A 17601-nucleotide genomic window follows, 5' to 3' on the forward strand; every position below is an offset into this window, starting at 1 on the left:
CAGGGCTTTCTTCCTAAGCTGTCTGAGTCTGGAAGCCTCACCGGGCCTGTTCAGCGGCATCATAGCACACAGCCAGCTCTGGCAGACAGGTGGTAACTGCATCGGGTCCCTGGCAGGGACCACACCAGCTCTCCAGCACTGACATGGAGAATTGCCATGGAAGTGCCACTGCCCCGACGGACATGTTGGGGAGTCTGTAAAACAGGGACTACGATTCCACACACACTGACAACCATATGTAGAGTGTGAACTCATTTATAAAATAAAGTAAGCTGCAAGGAGTAAAGAGATACCTGTTTTCAAGCACAGCGGAGGTGCAGGAAGGACCTATACCAAATTGCCTTCTCTGACAGCGGCTGCAGAAGCGGGTAGGATGGGGTGCTCAATACGTCCATGTGATCTACTAGTCGATTGCAATGTAGTGTGGGTAGATCGCAAGGCATTAAAAAAAATAGACGCAAGCCTATCATCAATCCCGTCACTTAACTGATGTACAGCACAGCCAATCAGATGCAATCTTGGGTGTCAAACGCATGCGCAAACAACTGCGCTCAGTGCAGCAAAACTAACAAGCGAAGTTATCGCCAATTTTGAGACCTTGGTTTTTTTTTCTCTTAAACGTAAGAAAGGGTATTAAAATGAGTGGGGGAGCTGGACCAAGTAAGAAGACAAAAACGTATTCCTTTCATACAGAATAGGAGATTTTGACACTACAAGCCGACATTCAGCTGAAGTCCAGAGCGCATGAACAGTTCTGGAACTTACTGGCAAAGGGAAAGCACCCAAATATGAGAAAATGTGCTACCTCCTTGACTGTATTATTTGGCTCTAATTATTTATGTAAGTCAGCCTTTTCTCACATCAAGATCATTAAGTCCCAGCACCGTTGCACCATGACTGATGGTCATTTGGAAGTGTGCTCGAGGCTGGCTGGCTGTCAGCAGCTCTTGTGCGGACTCTGCATCTCTGGTTCGTTCCATGCAGTGCAAGTCATCAGAGTAAACTCAGTAATGACAAAAATATATATAGTTACTTGAGTTGTGTTGTGCAGTATGGACTCATGCAGTTATACAAGGTACATAAACATACATTGCACATATAAAGAATTCTCTATGCATTTATGAATAAATGTAATATATAAATAAAAATAAATGTATGTTTTGCATTTTTGTAGTTGGTAGATCATTTTGACTTGATCATTTTATAAGTAGCTCGCATGCTGAGAACTGTGAGCACCTCTGGGTTAGGAGGTACAGGTGAGGGGATCCAGTCCTCACCTGGGGTTGCTTTGTTTCTGTACTGTTGGCACTATGGTCCTTAGTCACCCCGGAACTGAGGACACCCCCATCAGTAGACAAGTCTATAAGCTGGGCAGTAACATCAGTTAGTGCTACTCCTCAAAAAAATGTGGGATGAGAACCACCAATCATCTGAGATGTAAAGGTCGGCATTCGCCCAAGGATCAAGTTCAGAGAGCAGAGAGGGGTAGGAAAGAAAGAGGAACGGAAACGTGGAGTGCAGGAAGGAATTGGGATACGCCATGTCAGGTGGAAGGGGTTGCAATCAATGATGTGAAACAAAATGCATATGAATGACCGAATGGAAAACTGATTTAAGTTTTAAACATTCACCCAAATCACGGGAGCCCTGGTGGCACAGTGGTTCAGGTTAGGCTGCGATTCTCAAAAGTTGACAGTTCAAAACCAATAGCCAATCCCAGGGAGAAAGATGAGCCTTTCCACATCCATCAAGAGTTACAATCTCAGAGATTCACCAGGGCAGTTCTACCCTGTCCTATAAGGTTGCTATGAGTCAGCATCAACTCAATGGCAGTGTGCTCACCCAAATCGCAATACAAAGTTTGTTTGTTTGTTTAAAGTGGGGGAGGAGTGTAGGTAAGATGGTGGTGAGAGATGAAATCAAACTTCACAGCTGAAAACACTGGATTTACCTGGCTTCCCAAGAACAGCACAGATGCTGCCTTCTCAGCTAAAGCGTCCCTAAGCCCCACAGTCAAAGAGAAACACACTTCCTGCTTCCGTGCTCACCGAAGCCCCTGGCTTCTTCGGTAGCACTTACTTCTTTTTCTTTTGGGGTTTGTTTTGCCTTGTCTATTGATCTACAGTTGCTGCCACCATCCGGCTGTGAGTGTCCTAAGGACCGAGACTCAACAATCCTCAAGACCCAGCCTCGGTCAGGGACTGCCGAGAGGGAGGAACTCAGTTCTGATGGAGAGATGGATGAATGAATGAATGAGTGAGTGAATGAGTGCATGGATGTCTGGCACGAACCCTGCAAACTACAGGCTCTGCAGTGTGGACTTTCCTCCTGCAGGCAGTGCGCAGGCAGTGGAGCTCCGTGGCCAGGAGAGCCAGCTAATGGAAGCGCTATTTTAGGAAGATGGATCACAGCAGGGCGGGCTGGGAAGCTGGAGGCCCGGAGACCTGCTGGAAGGCTATTTGGAAAGGTCGGCTTCCGAGCTGCCCGCAAGTGTGAAAATCTACGAGTGCATTACCAGCCCGCCCTCGGCTCTGTTTATTTTTATCTTACCAAACGCAAGGTCAGGAACAACCGGGCTACTGTCTTCTGAAATTATTTTTTTTTAATTGACACAGCCCTTTACCCAAATAGCAATCCTTCTCTTTAACAGATGGGGCTTGGAAACACTAGGCTAACCTGAGAGCTAACCACAGTTCCCCTCTGATGTGCATTTGAATGACGGAGGAGCCCGAATGGCTTTAGAGCTGGGAAAGGCTCAGGCTTCCGGCTTCTCTGAGCCTCGGAGTGGCCGTCCACACACCGCATGGCGATGGCAGGTTTCTAGGAATCTGTCACTGCAGGCCTGTCTGACAACCCAGAAGCAAATGCTTCCCAACCCTCCGGAATCACCCTGGGTCTTTCTCAAGTGCAAGCAGCCTTGTATCTCTGGGGATGATCCCGATCTTGAATGCTGACTTTTCACAGAGCAGCCCCGTTGGTGGCCCTCCCTGGGCTGTGGCACCCTGAGACAGGGACAGAGCATTTGTTGGGTGAGAGTGTGATGTCACCCCACTGGGAGGACATGGTGCGCTATTGCACGTGCTCCCGCTCTCTGTCCTGCTCCCAGCCTCCCCGCTGGATGGATTACACGTGGGGGGAAGGCAGGCAGAATAGCCAGAGCCAAGGTCTGAGGTCAGACTAGTCTGGGCCAACTGCAGAAGCTGTGGGCAGCCCTTGGATGTAGAGCGAGGGACTTCCTGCTGGGCCTTGCTGGAAGATCAGAGGAGAAAAGACTAGCTCTAGAACAGGGGGAGATACTGAGGGGTCCCCAGGGGCCAGCAGGGAGGTAGGCAGGAGGTGCTGGCCAGCTAGTATGCGACAAACTGGAGACTACTGTCGCCCTGTGGGAAGGTGGGTCTGGGGGTCATCTCTGGATCTTTGGAGAGAAGCTAGACATTTTCCTTTGTATGTTAAATTTTGTTGATTTGAAGGCACTGCAAATTTATTTTTGAAGAGTTGGTATGGTGACCAAGTTTTTAAATATATATACACATACACACACACACACACACACACACACACACACATATATAGTGATATTTGGTAAAAAGAAAAAAAGTCCTCTACCAGACCCAGTTCACTCTCCCTGCCTAGAGCTGGTGAAATCCCCGAGTCTCCTTCCAAGATTCCTTCATGCATGTTCACACAGATGCACACACGACTCCGTGCCTCAATTCTCTCGTGAATCAAACATCTCTGAGACCTTCCCTTACAGGACACGGCGACTCCTTCTATCTTAACCACCCCTATAGCGAGTCTGCTGGAAGAGCCATTCTTTACTTAACTAGGCCCCTGCTGGGTGCCCGGTGCCTTGTTCTCCTCTGGTTTTCAAAATACCGATGGTCATTCCTTGAAAGGTTTAAAAACACTCTGTAAACCTGTCTGTTTGCAAACCTGTCAGCACAAGCTGACAGCAGACTGGACCCAACTGTGGGCAGCCATTGGTAGCCTTTGGCTGACTGTGAGTCTCCGAATGCATGGATGAGGATGTGCGGGTAGTGTCTGGTGCGTGAGGTCACGGCATAAAGGCCAGTCTGGACTTTGTGGACACCTCGGACTCTGGCTTGACAGTGAGAAGGGGGGACCGCTTGAACTGAAAATCTGAGTGCTTAGGACTTCTTTGCCGTTGAGTTAGAAGTGATGGAGCCTTGGGATGGATAGAGTGACTCGGTTTCCACTTATTCCAAGAGCTCCAGGCCTGGTTTGTGTGTTTGACCCTACTGGGAGGGGCAAGAGCAGGCACCTTACTTATTCAAAAGACATCTTCTGAGGCTGTATTTTTGAAAATGCAGTAATGAGGTAAATGTGATTTTATCTTTGGAATCTTATTGATGAAATGGTAGCATTGTGGTTAGGCATTGGGCTGTACTAACTGCAAGGTCAACAGTTCGAAACCACCATTCGCTCCACCAGAGACAGATGGGGTTTTCTACTCCCTGAAAGAGGCGCCGTCTTTCACAGGGGCACGTCTATGCTGCCCTATAAGGATGCTACAAGCCAGCATTGACTCAATAGCTGCGAGTCTGGTTTTGGGGTTTGAGATATTTTTAGAAACTCTGAATTATGATGTGGTTGAATGTTTATAGGACAGATTGGTTTTCCATCTAACAATTCTATACCTTTTGTTTTGTGACAGTTATTGCAGTAACACAATGTGACAGCATCTCTCCCTGTGTTCCCCACTCCATTCATACTTCTTCCTATTTGCTTCATGATTGATTGATTGATTGATTAAGGTGCGCATGTCCTCCCAGTGCTTTTGTTCACCTTATAGACCTGTCATTTGGCTGAAAGTGGCACATCGGAGGTGAGTTCTGTGTCAGTGATGAAGGGCGTCTAAGGGCTATAAGATGATGCTTTGTACTCTCGTACAGAGCTAGTCTCAGAGACTCACAGCAGCAGCTCCACCCTGTCCGATCGGGTCGCTGTAAGTTGGTCTTGACTTGATGGCAGTGAGTTTGTTTAAGAGCCACAATGTCCATGGTTCCACCATTCTCTGTCAGACCAGAAGCTGGATAATTTTTTTTAATCATTTTGCATTTGGATTCACATTTTGTCCCACGAGATCCAGGACCTCATAGTGCAATGCTTTCCGGAGCAGCCGGCAGTGCGTCTGGGTGCCATCTCTTTCCTCTCTTCTCGGAGTCATGAAAGCTGAGGCTCACTGGGGTTCATGAGTCCTTTGGACACATTGTCTCCATGTGCCTTGGATTTCCTTCCCTCTTGTTTGCTCCAGAGATACTACAGGTTGCACCTTAGATTTTATGACTCTCCATCACTACTCCCCAAAGTAGGATGTAGAACATCATCCTTGCAGACGAGGGCAAGCCAATAGATCTTGGTGTCCTGTGAGACTATCATCTGGAGCCATCAGGCTCAGCAACTTGTTATATAACTAAGGACTTTCCATAACTTTCCCCTCTGTAAGTTCTGTACAGTCACAGAAATATTTGCAGCATCTGTGAGTAGAGGAGAGAACATATACTGGCGCTGTATCTTCTTCTAAGAATGCCTTTCCCTCAAATCCTCCCAAGGCTTCTCATCATTTAAATCTCAGCTCTAATGTTACCTCTTCAGAGGGACTCCGAGTCGCCTGTGGAGTGCAGCCGGCTTCTCTTCTAGATGGCTTCTTGCTGGCCTTTGGTTTATAACGCTGCCAAACATAACTGGCTTGGCCATAATTCTGCAAGAACTGTCTCCTGAGTTGTATCCTGTTACTCCTGAGTCCGTCGTGATTCTAAACGGTAGTTACTTCTCTAAGAAATCACGTATTTATGAGTATGTTCTATGTGGCCATTGCAATGGCTTGTCGAGCCCAGCAGAGGGGTAAAGAGGCCACAGGTTATAGACAGGGGCGGGTGTGAACAAGTTGGAGAGCGGCATCGTGTATGACCTCTACCCCATAGGAATCAGCTTTGGGCTGATTTAAAATTTCATCTCTTCTCCTCAACAATACAGGCACCGACCCTACTCTATCACAAGCTCTCACTCCCAACCCCACCTCTCAATCGCACTTGCTCTCCTTCGTGCCCTGAAGCCCATCCTCTTCCGAGTGCTGGTTGTTCTAGAATTAGGTCGTACGGTTAGCCTGTGTTTACTGTGGAACGGGTCAGCCTAGCAAAGACAAGCATTAACCACCGGTTGGAATCTCGCACTCCCAGCCTGGAAGAGTCACATGTACAATAACTATGTATCCTGTGGAGCCGAAATCCACTCAGGGGCAGCACGTTTGTTTGGTTTGGTTTTCTGGACTTCACTCCGCCGCTCCCACGCCCCAAACCACTTTGCCCAGACATTGCCTATCCGCTTCCCAGGAGAGCTCCTGGAGGGCTGAGCACTTCGTGATCACGGTTGTTAGGTGCTGGCAAGTTCATTCCAGCATGTGGGGATCTCAGGCACAAGAGAACACACCACTGCTCAGCCCTGCCCCGTCCTCACGAACAAGGCTGTGCTGGAGCCGATGGCCAGTCACTGGGTCAGCCCATCTCATTGCAGGTCTGCCTCTATGTTGCTGACCTACTTTACCAAGCAAGATACCCTCTCCAGGAACGGGCCCCTCCTGACAGCCTGGCTCCTGTTTTAAGGATCATTCTGGCTCTGCTTCCGGTAGTCCATGGCACCGTCAATGTTTTGGGGCCACCACCATAATTCAGAGGCATCAAGTCCTCTGTGCTTTCCTTACTCACCGTCCAGCTTTCATCTGCATACAAGGTGCACCTTGGTCCTCCAAGGGACAGCCTTAGCACCGTAGAGATGGTTTCTGCCGCAGATTTACCCAGGGAGACACATCGGTTGAGTTCTAGACTGCTGATTCCCTGGACATTGATTGTGAATCCAAGTAAGATAAAATCCTTGACAACTTCAGTCTTTCCTCGGATGTTGTTTCTTGGTCCAGTTGCGGTGGTTTTCTTTCTATCGATGAGCAAGTGGTGCTGACGGTGGCCGTCTTGGATCTGCATCACCAGGTGCTACCGATCCGCTTCACTTTCAGCAGACACGGTGTGTCACTTGCACATTGCAAGTGGTGAATAAGCTTCCTCCAATCCCGAGGGCCGCGTTCTTCTTCAGCGAGTCCAGTTTCTGAGATGATTTGCTCTCCATGGAGTTGAATAAATATGGAAAAACGATGCAGTCTCGGCGCAGTTTCCCAGATATTAAACCACCCAGCAGCCACTTGTCTGTGCAAACAACTGTCTCTTGATCTCTGTACAGGTTATGCTTGAGCATCATGAAGTGTTCTGGAATTCTCATTCTTTACAATATCATCCATAAGTTATTCGGATCTCACAGTTGGATGCCTTTGCGTAATCAATTAAACACCAGTAGACGTGTTTCTGATAGTCTCTGCTGTCAGCCAAGATCCATCAGACATAAACAACGAGAGCCCTCATTTCACAGTCTGCTCTGATCTGACTAGAATCTCCGGCAGCTCCCTGGCAGTATATTGCTGCAATGGTTTTGTTTGTTTCTTCGTTTGCTTGATCGTTAGCATACATTTACTTGCATGTGCTATTAATTATATTGTTCAATAATTTCCATATTCCACTGGATTGATTCCCTTTGATTGGCCATGAATATGGATTTCTTCCAGGGGGTTGGTCAGCTAGCTGTCTTCCAAATTTCTGGGCACAGACAAGGGAGACCTTCCGCATTGCACCCATTTGTGGAATCATCTCAGTTGGTAATGTGTCAATTCTTGGAAGTTAATTTTTCGCCAATGGCTTCAGTGGATCTTGGACTTTCTCATCCAGTACCTGCAGTTCTTGATCATGTGCACCTCCCAAGATGAGTGCCTATCACCCAGTTCTCTTTGCTACACCAGTACTGTATATTCGTTCCCATTCCCCTGGATGCTCCCTACATCTTTCGGTGGTCTCCCCACGTGGTCGCTGCTGTGGGGTGCTGTCAAATTGGTTTGACTCACAGCCTCCGATATGCAGCAGACTGAAACACGGCCCCGCTTGGGCCATCCTCACAGCCATCTGAGCCCCTCTTGGCAGCCGGCGTGTCAACCCATCTCATTCAGGAGCTTCCTCTCTTTTGCTTTTTACCAAGTACCTTCTCTATGACCGTGTCCTAAGTGTGCAAGACAAGATCTAGCCAGGCTCACTTACGAGGGGCATTCCAGCTGTGGTTCTTCCATGACATATTTCTTCATTTTTCTCAGGGTCCATGATGGATGCATTATTTTTTCACCAAGATTATAATTCGAGTGCCATATTTTTCACCAAGACTAAACTTCAAATGCATATAAGATGACTGAAAACACTATGGCTTAGGTCAGATGAACCATAGTCCTCAAAATGGCATCTTTGCTGTTTAACGCTTTAAAGATTTCTTTTACAGGAAATGAGTCCAATGCAAACCAATGGCGTTTCATCTCGTGACTACTGCTTCGATGGGCATTAATCGTGGATCCAATTAAATGAATCTTTGACACTTTCAATATTTTATCTGTAATGATGTTAGGATTTTTGTTTTCTTTATATTGAGGTGCAATGCATATGTTTGATATGGTAGTAATCTTTGGTATTCATTAATAAATGCTTCAAGTCATCTGCATAATGCAAGCTGTTAATGAGTTTTCCTTCAATCCTGATGCCTAATTCTTTTTACATATAATTCAATTTCTCAGTGTGTTTGCTCAGCAGACAGATTAAATGAATATATTCAATCTGGTGAAAGATGATGATCTGACACATACCTTTCTTGATTTTAACCCATTAAGGATTCATGCCTCTTGGTCTATGTACAGGTTCTGCATGTGGTTCTAAAATTCCTATTCTTCCCAATGTTATGATCAACACAGTCAAATGATTTTGCAGAGTCAATCAAACACAAGTAAACAACATTCTGGTATTCTCTAAGCCAAGATCCATCTGATATCAGCACTGCTCACTCTTATTACACATCCTCTTCTGAGTCTGTCTGGAAATTCCGGTAGCCTTCGGTTATTGTATTGCTGCAACAATTGTTTCATTATCATCATCAAAATTTTACTTTCATATGACATTAGTGATAGCATTTGATCATTTCTGCATGCTGTTGGGTTGCCTTTCGCTAGAATGGGCACAAATCTGGTTCTCTTCCACTTCATTGGCCAGGTAGTAGTCTTCCAAATTTCTTGGCATAGATGGTGAGCACCTCCGGCGTTGGCACATTTTGATTGACATTCTGTCCATTTGGGGAGCCTTGTTTTTCACCAGTGCCTTCAATGCGGCTTGGACTTTTGCTTTCAAGACCATTGGTTTTTGATCGCATGTTACATTATTAAAAAGTTGAACATCAACCAAATTTTTGGGGCGCAGGGCCTCTGTGTTCCTTTTACCTTCTCTTACGCTTCCTGCATGCTTCAATAGTTTGCCCATGGGATCCTGCACTACTGGAACTCAAGGTTTACACTTGCTCCCCCATTCTTGCAGCCTGAGAAATAGCAAGCATGAGTTTTCTAACTCCAAGTCTCTACACCTTCCATGATAATATTTCACTGTGTCTTTTCAAGCCACTCTTCAAAAGCTTCAATTCGGCTTTTTTTACCTCATTCACTCTGTTCCCTTTGTCTGTCGGACGTATGTTCAGGAGCAAGTGTCAGCGTCCCTCAGGCCATCCACTCTTGCCCAGTGTTTTTAATGACCTTTCACCTTCTTCACGTAGGATATGCTTGATGTCATTCCACAATCACACTGGGCGTTATGCTACCACTATTTCAAACCCCAGCAGAGTCGCCCTGGTGGACAGGGTTCGGCAGAGTTTCCAGACTAAGGCAGACATGGAAGATGGACCTGGTGATGTACTTTTGGTAAAGCAATTGGTCAATGAAAACCTTATGGCTCACAGGGGAGCATCGGCTGCTACAGCGTCCACAGATGAGCCCCCCAGGAGAGGAGGCACCCAAATGACGACCAGGGGAGAGCTGCCTGCTCTGAGCAGAGTTGGTTGTAATGACATGAATGAAATAAAGCTGAGGGAAACTTTTTTTGTGTGTGCTAGTGTAGCATGACTCAGAGTGAGAAGAAATGCTGCAGGCATCCATTAGGAATTATAACTTGAAGTGTTATGAAGTATTAATCTAGGAAATTTGGAAATTGTCAAAAAAGAAATAGAAATGCTTGAAGATGCACACCTTGAGCATTAGTGAGCTGAAATGGACGTGTGTGGGCTATTTTTAATCAGATAAGCATGTGGTCTACCATTCCAGGCATGGCAAATTGAAGAGGAACAGCATCACATTCAATGTCAAAAGAATATCTCAACATTTGTCCTGAAGTACCACTCTGACCATGATAGGGCAATACTCACAGGCTTGCAAAGAAGACCAGTTAATATGACTCTTACTCCAACTTACACATCAATCACTACTAGCCAAAGATGAAGAAAATGAAGATTTAACCACATCTTGCAGTCTGAAATTGATCAAACGTGAAGCCAAGTTGATTGATGAGTACTAGTGATTGGAAATCGAAAGCTAACAAGAAGGATCAGTAGTTGGAAAACAGGTCTGGGTAATACAAATGGTACAAGAGATCATATGATAAAATTTTACAACAACTTCTTCATTGCAAATCTCTTTTGGTCAGCAACAGAAGAGGTGACTGTACACAAGGACCTCACCTAGTGGATAAACAGGACTGAAATTGATTGCATCGGCGGAAAGAGACAGTGCAGAAGCTCAATATCCTCTGCCAGAACAAGACCAGTAATCAACTGCAAAATAGACTATCAATTGTTTATAAGCAAGTTCAAGTTGAAGCTGAGGAAACTGAAACAAGCCCATGAGAGGAAAAAATATGATCTTAAGGATATCCTACCTGCACTTAGAGACCATCGCAAGAATAGATTGGGCCCAGTGAACATTAATGACCGAAGACCAGCGAGGTTACGTGATGGCATCAAACCTCCTACACTTACAGGACATCATGGTATGCGGCTCATCACTGCACTACTGACCACAAGGTCAGTGACTCAAACCCACCAGTCACTCAGCAGGAGAGAGATGAGACTCTCTGCTTCCATGAAGATGTACAAAGCCTTGGAAACCCTCCACATATTCAGGTCACTCTGAGTTGGAATCAACTTGAGGGCAGCAGGTCATGGTATACAGGTGCAACCGTGTCTGTTTGCAGATTTCACAGCACAATGGGGCTGCCTGGACACACACGGCTGCTCTTGTCTGCTAGTTTTGACACTTCACTGTGAGTCCACCCTGAGGGAAGAGGCAGCTAGCTGGGGCTGATGATCTTCAACATGGCTCAACAGAGAGACCTGGCCCCTGGCCAGAGGGCCTCGGTTGCTGGTCTCACTTCACAGATGGGGACCTTAGGCACAGAGGGGACTAACTTGCCCACGGTTGTTCGGATATCAGATGGTCCTACCGAGATCAAACCAGCAGCCCTGCTTTCCTGCTGCCATTCTCAACCATGTGCTTACAAACAAAACAAGAACACCTCCCTGAAAGTTAAACTGGGCTTCATTTTCATCCATCCCTATCCATCCACCATTAAACTGTGGAGGCCAAGGCTCTGGGCGAGTCCCTTCTCCAGCTCTAGCTCATGAGCCATGGAGGAGCTGGCCTTAAGCAGGTGCCCTCCCTTCTCTGACCAGTCTCCCAACTTCCAATTGAGGAGCTGACTCTATGATACCCCCACCCTGTTCTCGCCAGAGGCGTCTGCTCGGAGGGAGGGTGGGAGGTGTCAACCAAGGATCCTGGCCCCCTCCTGATCTTCTCACCCAAGGAGTCCCACACACTCAGATATCCTGCTGGCATCTTTCAAACACTCTCCTCTCTATTGCCTCATGTCCGCCTCACAACAGCCAAGGGCGGCAGACAGGGCAGGGATCATCACACGAGAGCGGGGGCTCCGCGAGGACCTTCCACCTGCCCAATGATCGAACCAGTTAAGTGGCAAAGTCTGCACTTACCCTCTACGGCTCGTTCCTCCAAGCCTCTGCTACTGCTCAGATGAAATAAGGCGGACGACTGTCTTGGGCCACGCTTAGTTTTCCAGACCGCGTCTCAGAACTTTGGACTCATGTGATGCCGCAAATCAGAGCTGGTCGTGTTATTCGGAGGCTCGGAAGCCATTCAGTCTGTCTCAGTGGGGGCTTTCCCGCTGTCTCCCTTTGTCTCTAGGGTGGCATGGACTCTCTTGCTTAGGGCCCAGGGGAAGCCTCAGACCCCAGAGGCTGGATCCACCTCCAAGCCAGTGTTTCCCACACTCACTGGACCAGAAGTGGACGCCCTCGTCTCCTCCAGCCATCCGCCAAACTCAGGAAAGCAAAGCTGACCCAGGCTCCAGCCCCCTGGCCCTCTCAGAGAGGGTCACCAAGGTGATGGGCAAAGGGCCAGGTAGGCACAGCTGGCGGCAAGACCACCTGGTGCCCCAGCCCCTCTCTGGGCAGGTAGGCAGAATGGCTGCCGCCCCAGCAGGCCTGTGGCCCAAGGACACACCTGCAGGTAATTAGTCCCAATCAGGAAGAGCCCAAACTGCTGACGGTGCAGGCCCAGGCTGGCCATGTCACCGGGTTGCAAATGGTGAGCAGTTTCTGAACCGTGGCCCTGGCTAGTAGCGGCGGGGTGTGACTTCCTGTTGAATGGGGCGCAGAAACGATGGAGAGAAGTCGACCTGCTCTCTAATGAGAGCTTCTCTAGGCAGCCTGGGGGGTGAGGGCCAGGGATGGAGCCCCTCAGGGGCCCTCAGGCCGGCCTAGGAAGAGCCCTGAGCAGGGACTAGCAGACTGTCCAACTGAGCACTGACTTCATGCTGGGCTTGGGCTGGCCATCCTGGGCTCTCTCCTCTGAAGAGTCCAGAGCTGTGTCAGAAAGACACATTTCCTCACCAGGTGGGATTCAGCTCTTAAGGCACCAAGGTGTTCTTCCCTCTCCATGCTGTCAACACTGCCCCCTAGAGGGCTGTTTGGAAATCTGTAGGGAGGGTGTCCATCATTAAGGAGCCCTGGTGGTGCAATGGGTTAGGTACTAGGCTGTGAACCACGAAGTTGGTGATTCAAACTCACTAGCTGCTTCAAAAGAGGCAGATGAGACTGTCTGCTGCCATAAAGATGAACCGTCTGCCGGCTCCCTGGGAGGCAGAGGAGATGCCGTGGCAGTGGACTTGGGTTTTTTTGTTTGTTTATATGGTTGGGAGTCCCCGGATGATACAGACGGAGCTCGGGTGGCACAGTGGTTAAGACTCAGGCGTCCTCAAACAATGGCCTGCAGGTCACATGCGGCCCACTGAGGACATTTATCCAGGCCGCCGGGTGTTTTTGCCCCGTTGTGTTTTTCACTTCAACATAAGCTATGTGCAGTGCGCATAGGAATTTGTTCAGTTTTTTTTTAAACTATAGTTCAGCCCTCCAACGGGTCTGAAGGACAGTGAACTGGCCCCCTGTTTAAAAAGTTTGAGGACCCTTGGTTAACCGTTAAGTGCTCAGCAGCCAAACCAAAAGGTCAGCCATTAGAGGTCACTCAGTGCTCTGCCAGAGAAAGACGCGGCCGTCAGCTTCCAGAAAGATTTCAACTTCAGAAATTCTACCCTGTTCTATCAGGTGTCTATGCGTGAGAGCACGGGCAGCAGTGGGCGCAAGCGGTGTGGACAGTCGACACCCTCGTGTGCAGTTCTACTTTGACACACACAGGGTCAGTGGGAATGGGATTTCCTGGTCTGTGTGATTGACGGGAAGTATTGGTTTGTAATGGGACAGCCCGATACAGTGAAGGATTCTTCTTCATCTGGAATCAGGCTCATATCCTGTCAAACATTCACATCAGTGAAAAATTTGCTTCCAAATGTCTGCAGCTAGAACGGCACGCTCAGTAGAAATGTAGACTCATGATGTCTACGAGGGCATGGTCTATGTTGGGTTTTCCAGGGAAATCAAAGAAATGGATGAGTAAAGTAGACTGGTACTTTGTTTTAGGTGAACTTTGACCAAGCCTTCCTGATTCTGCCCTTGGCGACTGCCCTGTTTCACAGTGCAGACACACGCAGCACCTGCAGGCCCCCATGCACAGTCAGTCATTTGCCTGCGATTTCTCCTGCACCCCACAGTTAGTGCATCTTGTAAATTAGCTTTGTTGTGGTGAAAATCCGTGAGAGAACGTCTGCCACGTCAACATGTTTGCATGTCGGATTCAGTTGCATGGCATTGGACAATGGTGATAGTCACGTGCTGTGCCCCGCCTCCCTACCCCTTCCCACCATCAACAAAAGCTCCTGGCTCCCTAGGCACTGACCTCCTCCTCTCCTCATCTGAGGGCATGCTTTATATGTTACTTGACATTATAGAAGATTGGTGATCTGATTTGTGACTCTACCTCCCAGGGAGTAAAAAAAAAAAAAAAAAACTCACTGCCATTGAGTCGACCCAACTCACAGGGCGCTACAGGAGAGGATGGAACTGTCCCTGTGGGTTCCGAAGACTCACTCCTTAAGGGAGGAGAATGTCCCCTACAGTGTGTAGAGAGGCTGCTGGTTTCAAACCGCTGACCTTGTTGTTGAGCATAGTAATCACTATCCTCCCTGGGGAGGACGGGACCCAGTGGATATTTGCTATTTCAAGGGAACGCTGGGTTGAAGTGGGAGGAGAACCTAAGTCCTAATGCAGCACCCTGATCCCTCTATAGCTATAAAAGGGGATCAGGGATCTACTACGGCGTCTTCATTAACAGCTATCTGACACACACGGAGCCCTGGTGGCCTAACTGTTATGAGTTGGGCTGTGAACCGCAAGGTCACCACTTCAAACCCACCAGCCACTTGGTGGGAGAAAGTTGAGGCTCTGGACTCCCTGAAAGAGTCACTCTCAGAAACCCCTGGGGCAGCTCGACTCCACCACAGAGTCATTATGAGTTGGAATCAACTTGGTGGCGGTGAGTCTGAGTTTTTCTGGAATATATGTGTGTCTGGTTACTTGTGTGTGGGTTCTTTACACTTGCCCATGCAAATGAGATCATACTGAACCTATTACTCTCTGTTTGCTTTTTTCCCTTCAAAAACGACCTTCGACATCTATTCGTGTCAGGACAGATCATCTGTTTCACTATTTTTCATGGTCGTGTGGGATTTTATTATGTGAAACAGCCATCATTTATTTTACTCATCCTAATGAGAGTCCTTGGGATTAGATGCTGGGTTGCTGACCACAAGATCGGCAGTTCAAAGCCATTACTCAGTCTCCGGGAGACTTTCTGCTCCTGTAAAGAAACCCACATGGAGAGTTCTACAGGACCACTTTGAGTGAGAGTGGAGTCGGGTCTGGTATGGATAGGTACCCTATTGTTTCCATTTGTTTCCCATGGTAAGTCATTCTGTAGTTACATGTATATGTATCTTTGTTTTTTGTGAATGTATCCGTGAGATAAATCCTAAAAGTGGATATAAAGTTCTTCAAGCCTTAGGAACCTTTTTTACCTTGCATACTTTTTTACCTTGCATACGCTCTTAGACTGTCTTCAAACTGCCTCATTGTTGCTTTAATTTGAGGTCTTCAATTAGGAGTCAGGCACACATTTTTCACAGGGTGGTGGTCACTGGCATTTTTTCCATGAACTACTTAGTCATGTCTTTTGCTTATTTTTCTACACTTTTTTTTCAAATTTATTTCTAGAAATGCTTTTTATATGAAATAAATTAGCTTCCTGTTATCTGTGTTCTACATTGGTCCCCAATATTGTTCATTATCAGAAGATTTACATTTTTAGAGGTTATTTGAATATTTTTCTTTGTAGTTTATATTTGGAACTTTAGAATCTCCACTCTGAGATTCTTTTTAATCGTTGTATAGAATTTTATTATGAGAGTTATTTTACATTTTAAAATGTCTCCCATATTTCCTCTCATTGGAATACGATTTAATTCATTTACATTTAAAGCTTTGATTGACCTTTGATCATTTTTATATAAAGTGTGAGGCAGGGATTCCACAAAGTCCAGTTTCCCTTGGCGGAACCCTTAGGGAATGCTTAAATTGGTCAGGGCGCCGCTGTCCTTGAACCTGTCTTGTCATGCACTCTGTGACGCTGGTAAATGCCCGCTCTGACTGAAGCTTCAGGCGTCCTGTCCCACCACCGTCATCTCCCGCCTTGCAGTCTCAGGTGTATTCCAGGTCCTGGCTCCGTGCCCCGTCTCATGGGAACAGGACCCAGTCACTCTTGCCACTTGCCTGTCACCCTCATGCGACCCAGAGCTTCAGACCTGGGTCTAGCTTCTGCCCATGCCCCACTCCTTAGTCTCATTTCACAGATTTAAAAGAACGAAAAAACAAAGACCACAGCCCAGAGTTGTTCTATAGCACGTTCTTAGTTTCACAGCAAGTAAATGGGAGGTTCAAACTCTGCCTCCAGGCTCCAAAGTCTTGCTGCTTACACTGCCAGCCCCAAGCAGGACCAAAGGCCTGGCTCTGAACCTTCCGGAACCGTGGCTGCTTTACACACAGCCAGCATCTCCCCAGCGAGGCTTCCTGCCCTCGCTCAGCTTCTGCCTGCAAAGCTGAAATGCCGCAGCAGTCGGGGAGGAGCCCTGCGCATCCTGGAAGCTGCCACCAGACAAGGCTGCGTTTCTCAAGAGCGAGATAAATCCTAGACTTCCGAGCTCCCAGCCCCACCCACAGACGGCCAAGAAATCACCCAGGCCTTGGCCGTGAAGCTTTGCTCCAAAGTCCTCTTGCCATTTGTTCTCCGGCATTATCTAAGCAATCTACAGCCTGGTCGCAACCCGCCCGGGCACCCAGGCCCCAGCAGTGCCAGAGCCCACGGCCTCATTTAAACAAAATGAGCAATGATGCCCAAGGACCACTCTCCCTCCACACACTCTCTCTGCATGCCCAGCAGGTGCCCCTCACATTGCCCACACCGCAGGTGCCCTCACCTGTCACGATGGGATAGGACTGCGGCCCAGGCACTGTGCTCCCGATGTCGCCAGGGGTGGGGCTGGTCAAGTTGGCCTTCATGTCGTCCAGTCCCCCGGCCAGTGAGGCCATGGCTGAATACTCAGTGGTCTGCAGGAAGAAAAAGAGGTGGCTCAGCAACGCAGTTCCCCAGCACCCGAACCAGCTACCTTCACCCACTGTGCTAGCCCATGCCAGTGGTAAGGACCATGGGGTGGGGGAGGGGCGGTGTCAAGGAACCCCAGGAACGGAGAGGGAAAATTCAAGGACAGGACAAGCCAGATCTCCAGAGTGGAGAGTTCTCCCTCAGCTGAAGATGTGGGCAGGGTCCAGGGTGGCTGCCCAGGGTCCTATCTCCCTCTCTTTGGGACCTGATGACTCCCACTCACCCCGCCCTGGCGGCTCAGAGACAACCCCCCTCCTCCAGAGGAGACATCTCGGTAAAATGGATCTGAGGCAGGCATCACAGCCCTTTGTCAAGAGAATGGAAAAAAGGATTTCTGGGCTCTTCCGCCCCATAAGTAGAATCAGACACCAGTTAAAGCAAACCCCAGGATCCTCACCCGAGTCCAAGCCCTCACTTCACAGATGAGCAATTGAAGCCCAAAGGGTTAGGCAGGAAATACAGAGAAAATGTATCATGTGCTACGGGTCATGACCCTGAACTGACCTTGC

At 48.1% G+C, this 17601-nt stretch overlaps 1 protein-coding gene across 1 annotated transcript in view; it reads right to left on the bottom strand.

Annotated features, from left to right (window-relative positions):
- Positions 1 to 17601, bottom strand: part of PAX5 (paired box 5) — a 180450-nt gene that overhangs the window by 71544 nt on the left and 91305 nt on the right. Inside the window, exon 5 of the mRNA XM_075558980.1 lies at positions 16908 to 17037. Coding sequence (XP_075415095.1) covers positions 16908 to 17037 — 130 coding nt within the window. The remainder of the gene's footprint in view (positions 1 to 16907; positions 17038 to 17601) is intronic.

The sequence above is a fragment of the Tenrec ecaudatus genome, chromosome 10 (genome assembly GCF_050624435.1).
Source record: "Tenrec ecaudatus isolate mTenEca1 chromosome 10, mTenEca1.hap1, whole genome shotgun sequence".
In the NCBI taxonomy this organism is placed as follows: Eukaryota; Metazoa; Chordata; class Mammalia; order Afrosoricida; family Tenrecidae; genus Tenrec; species Tenrec ecaudatus.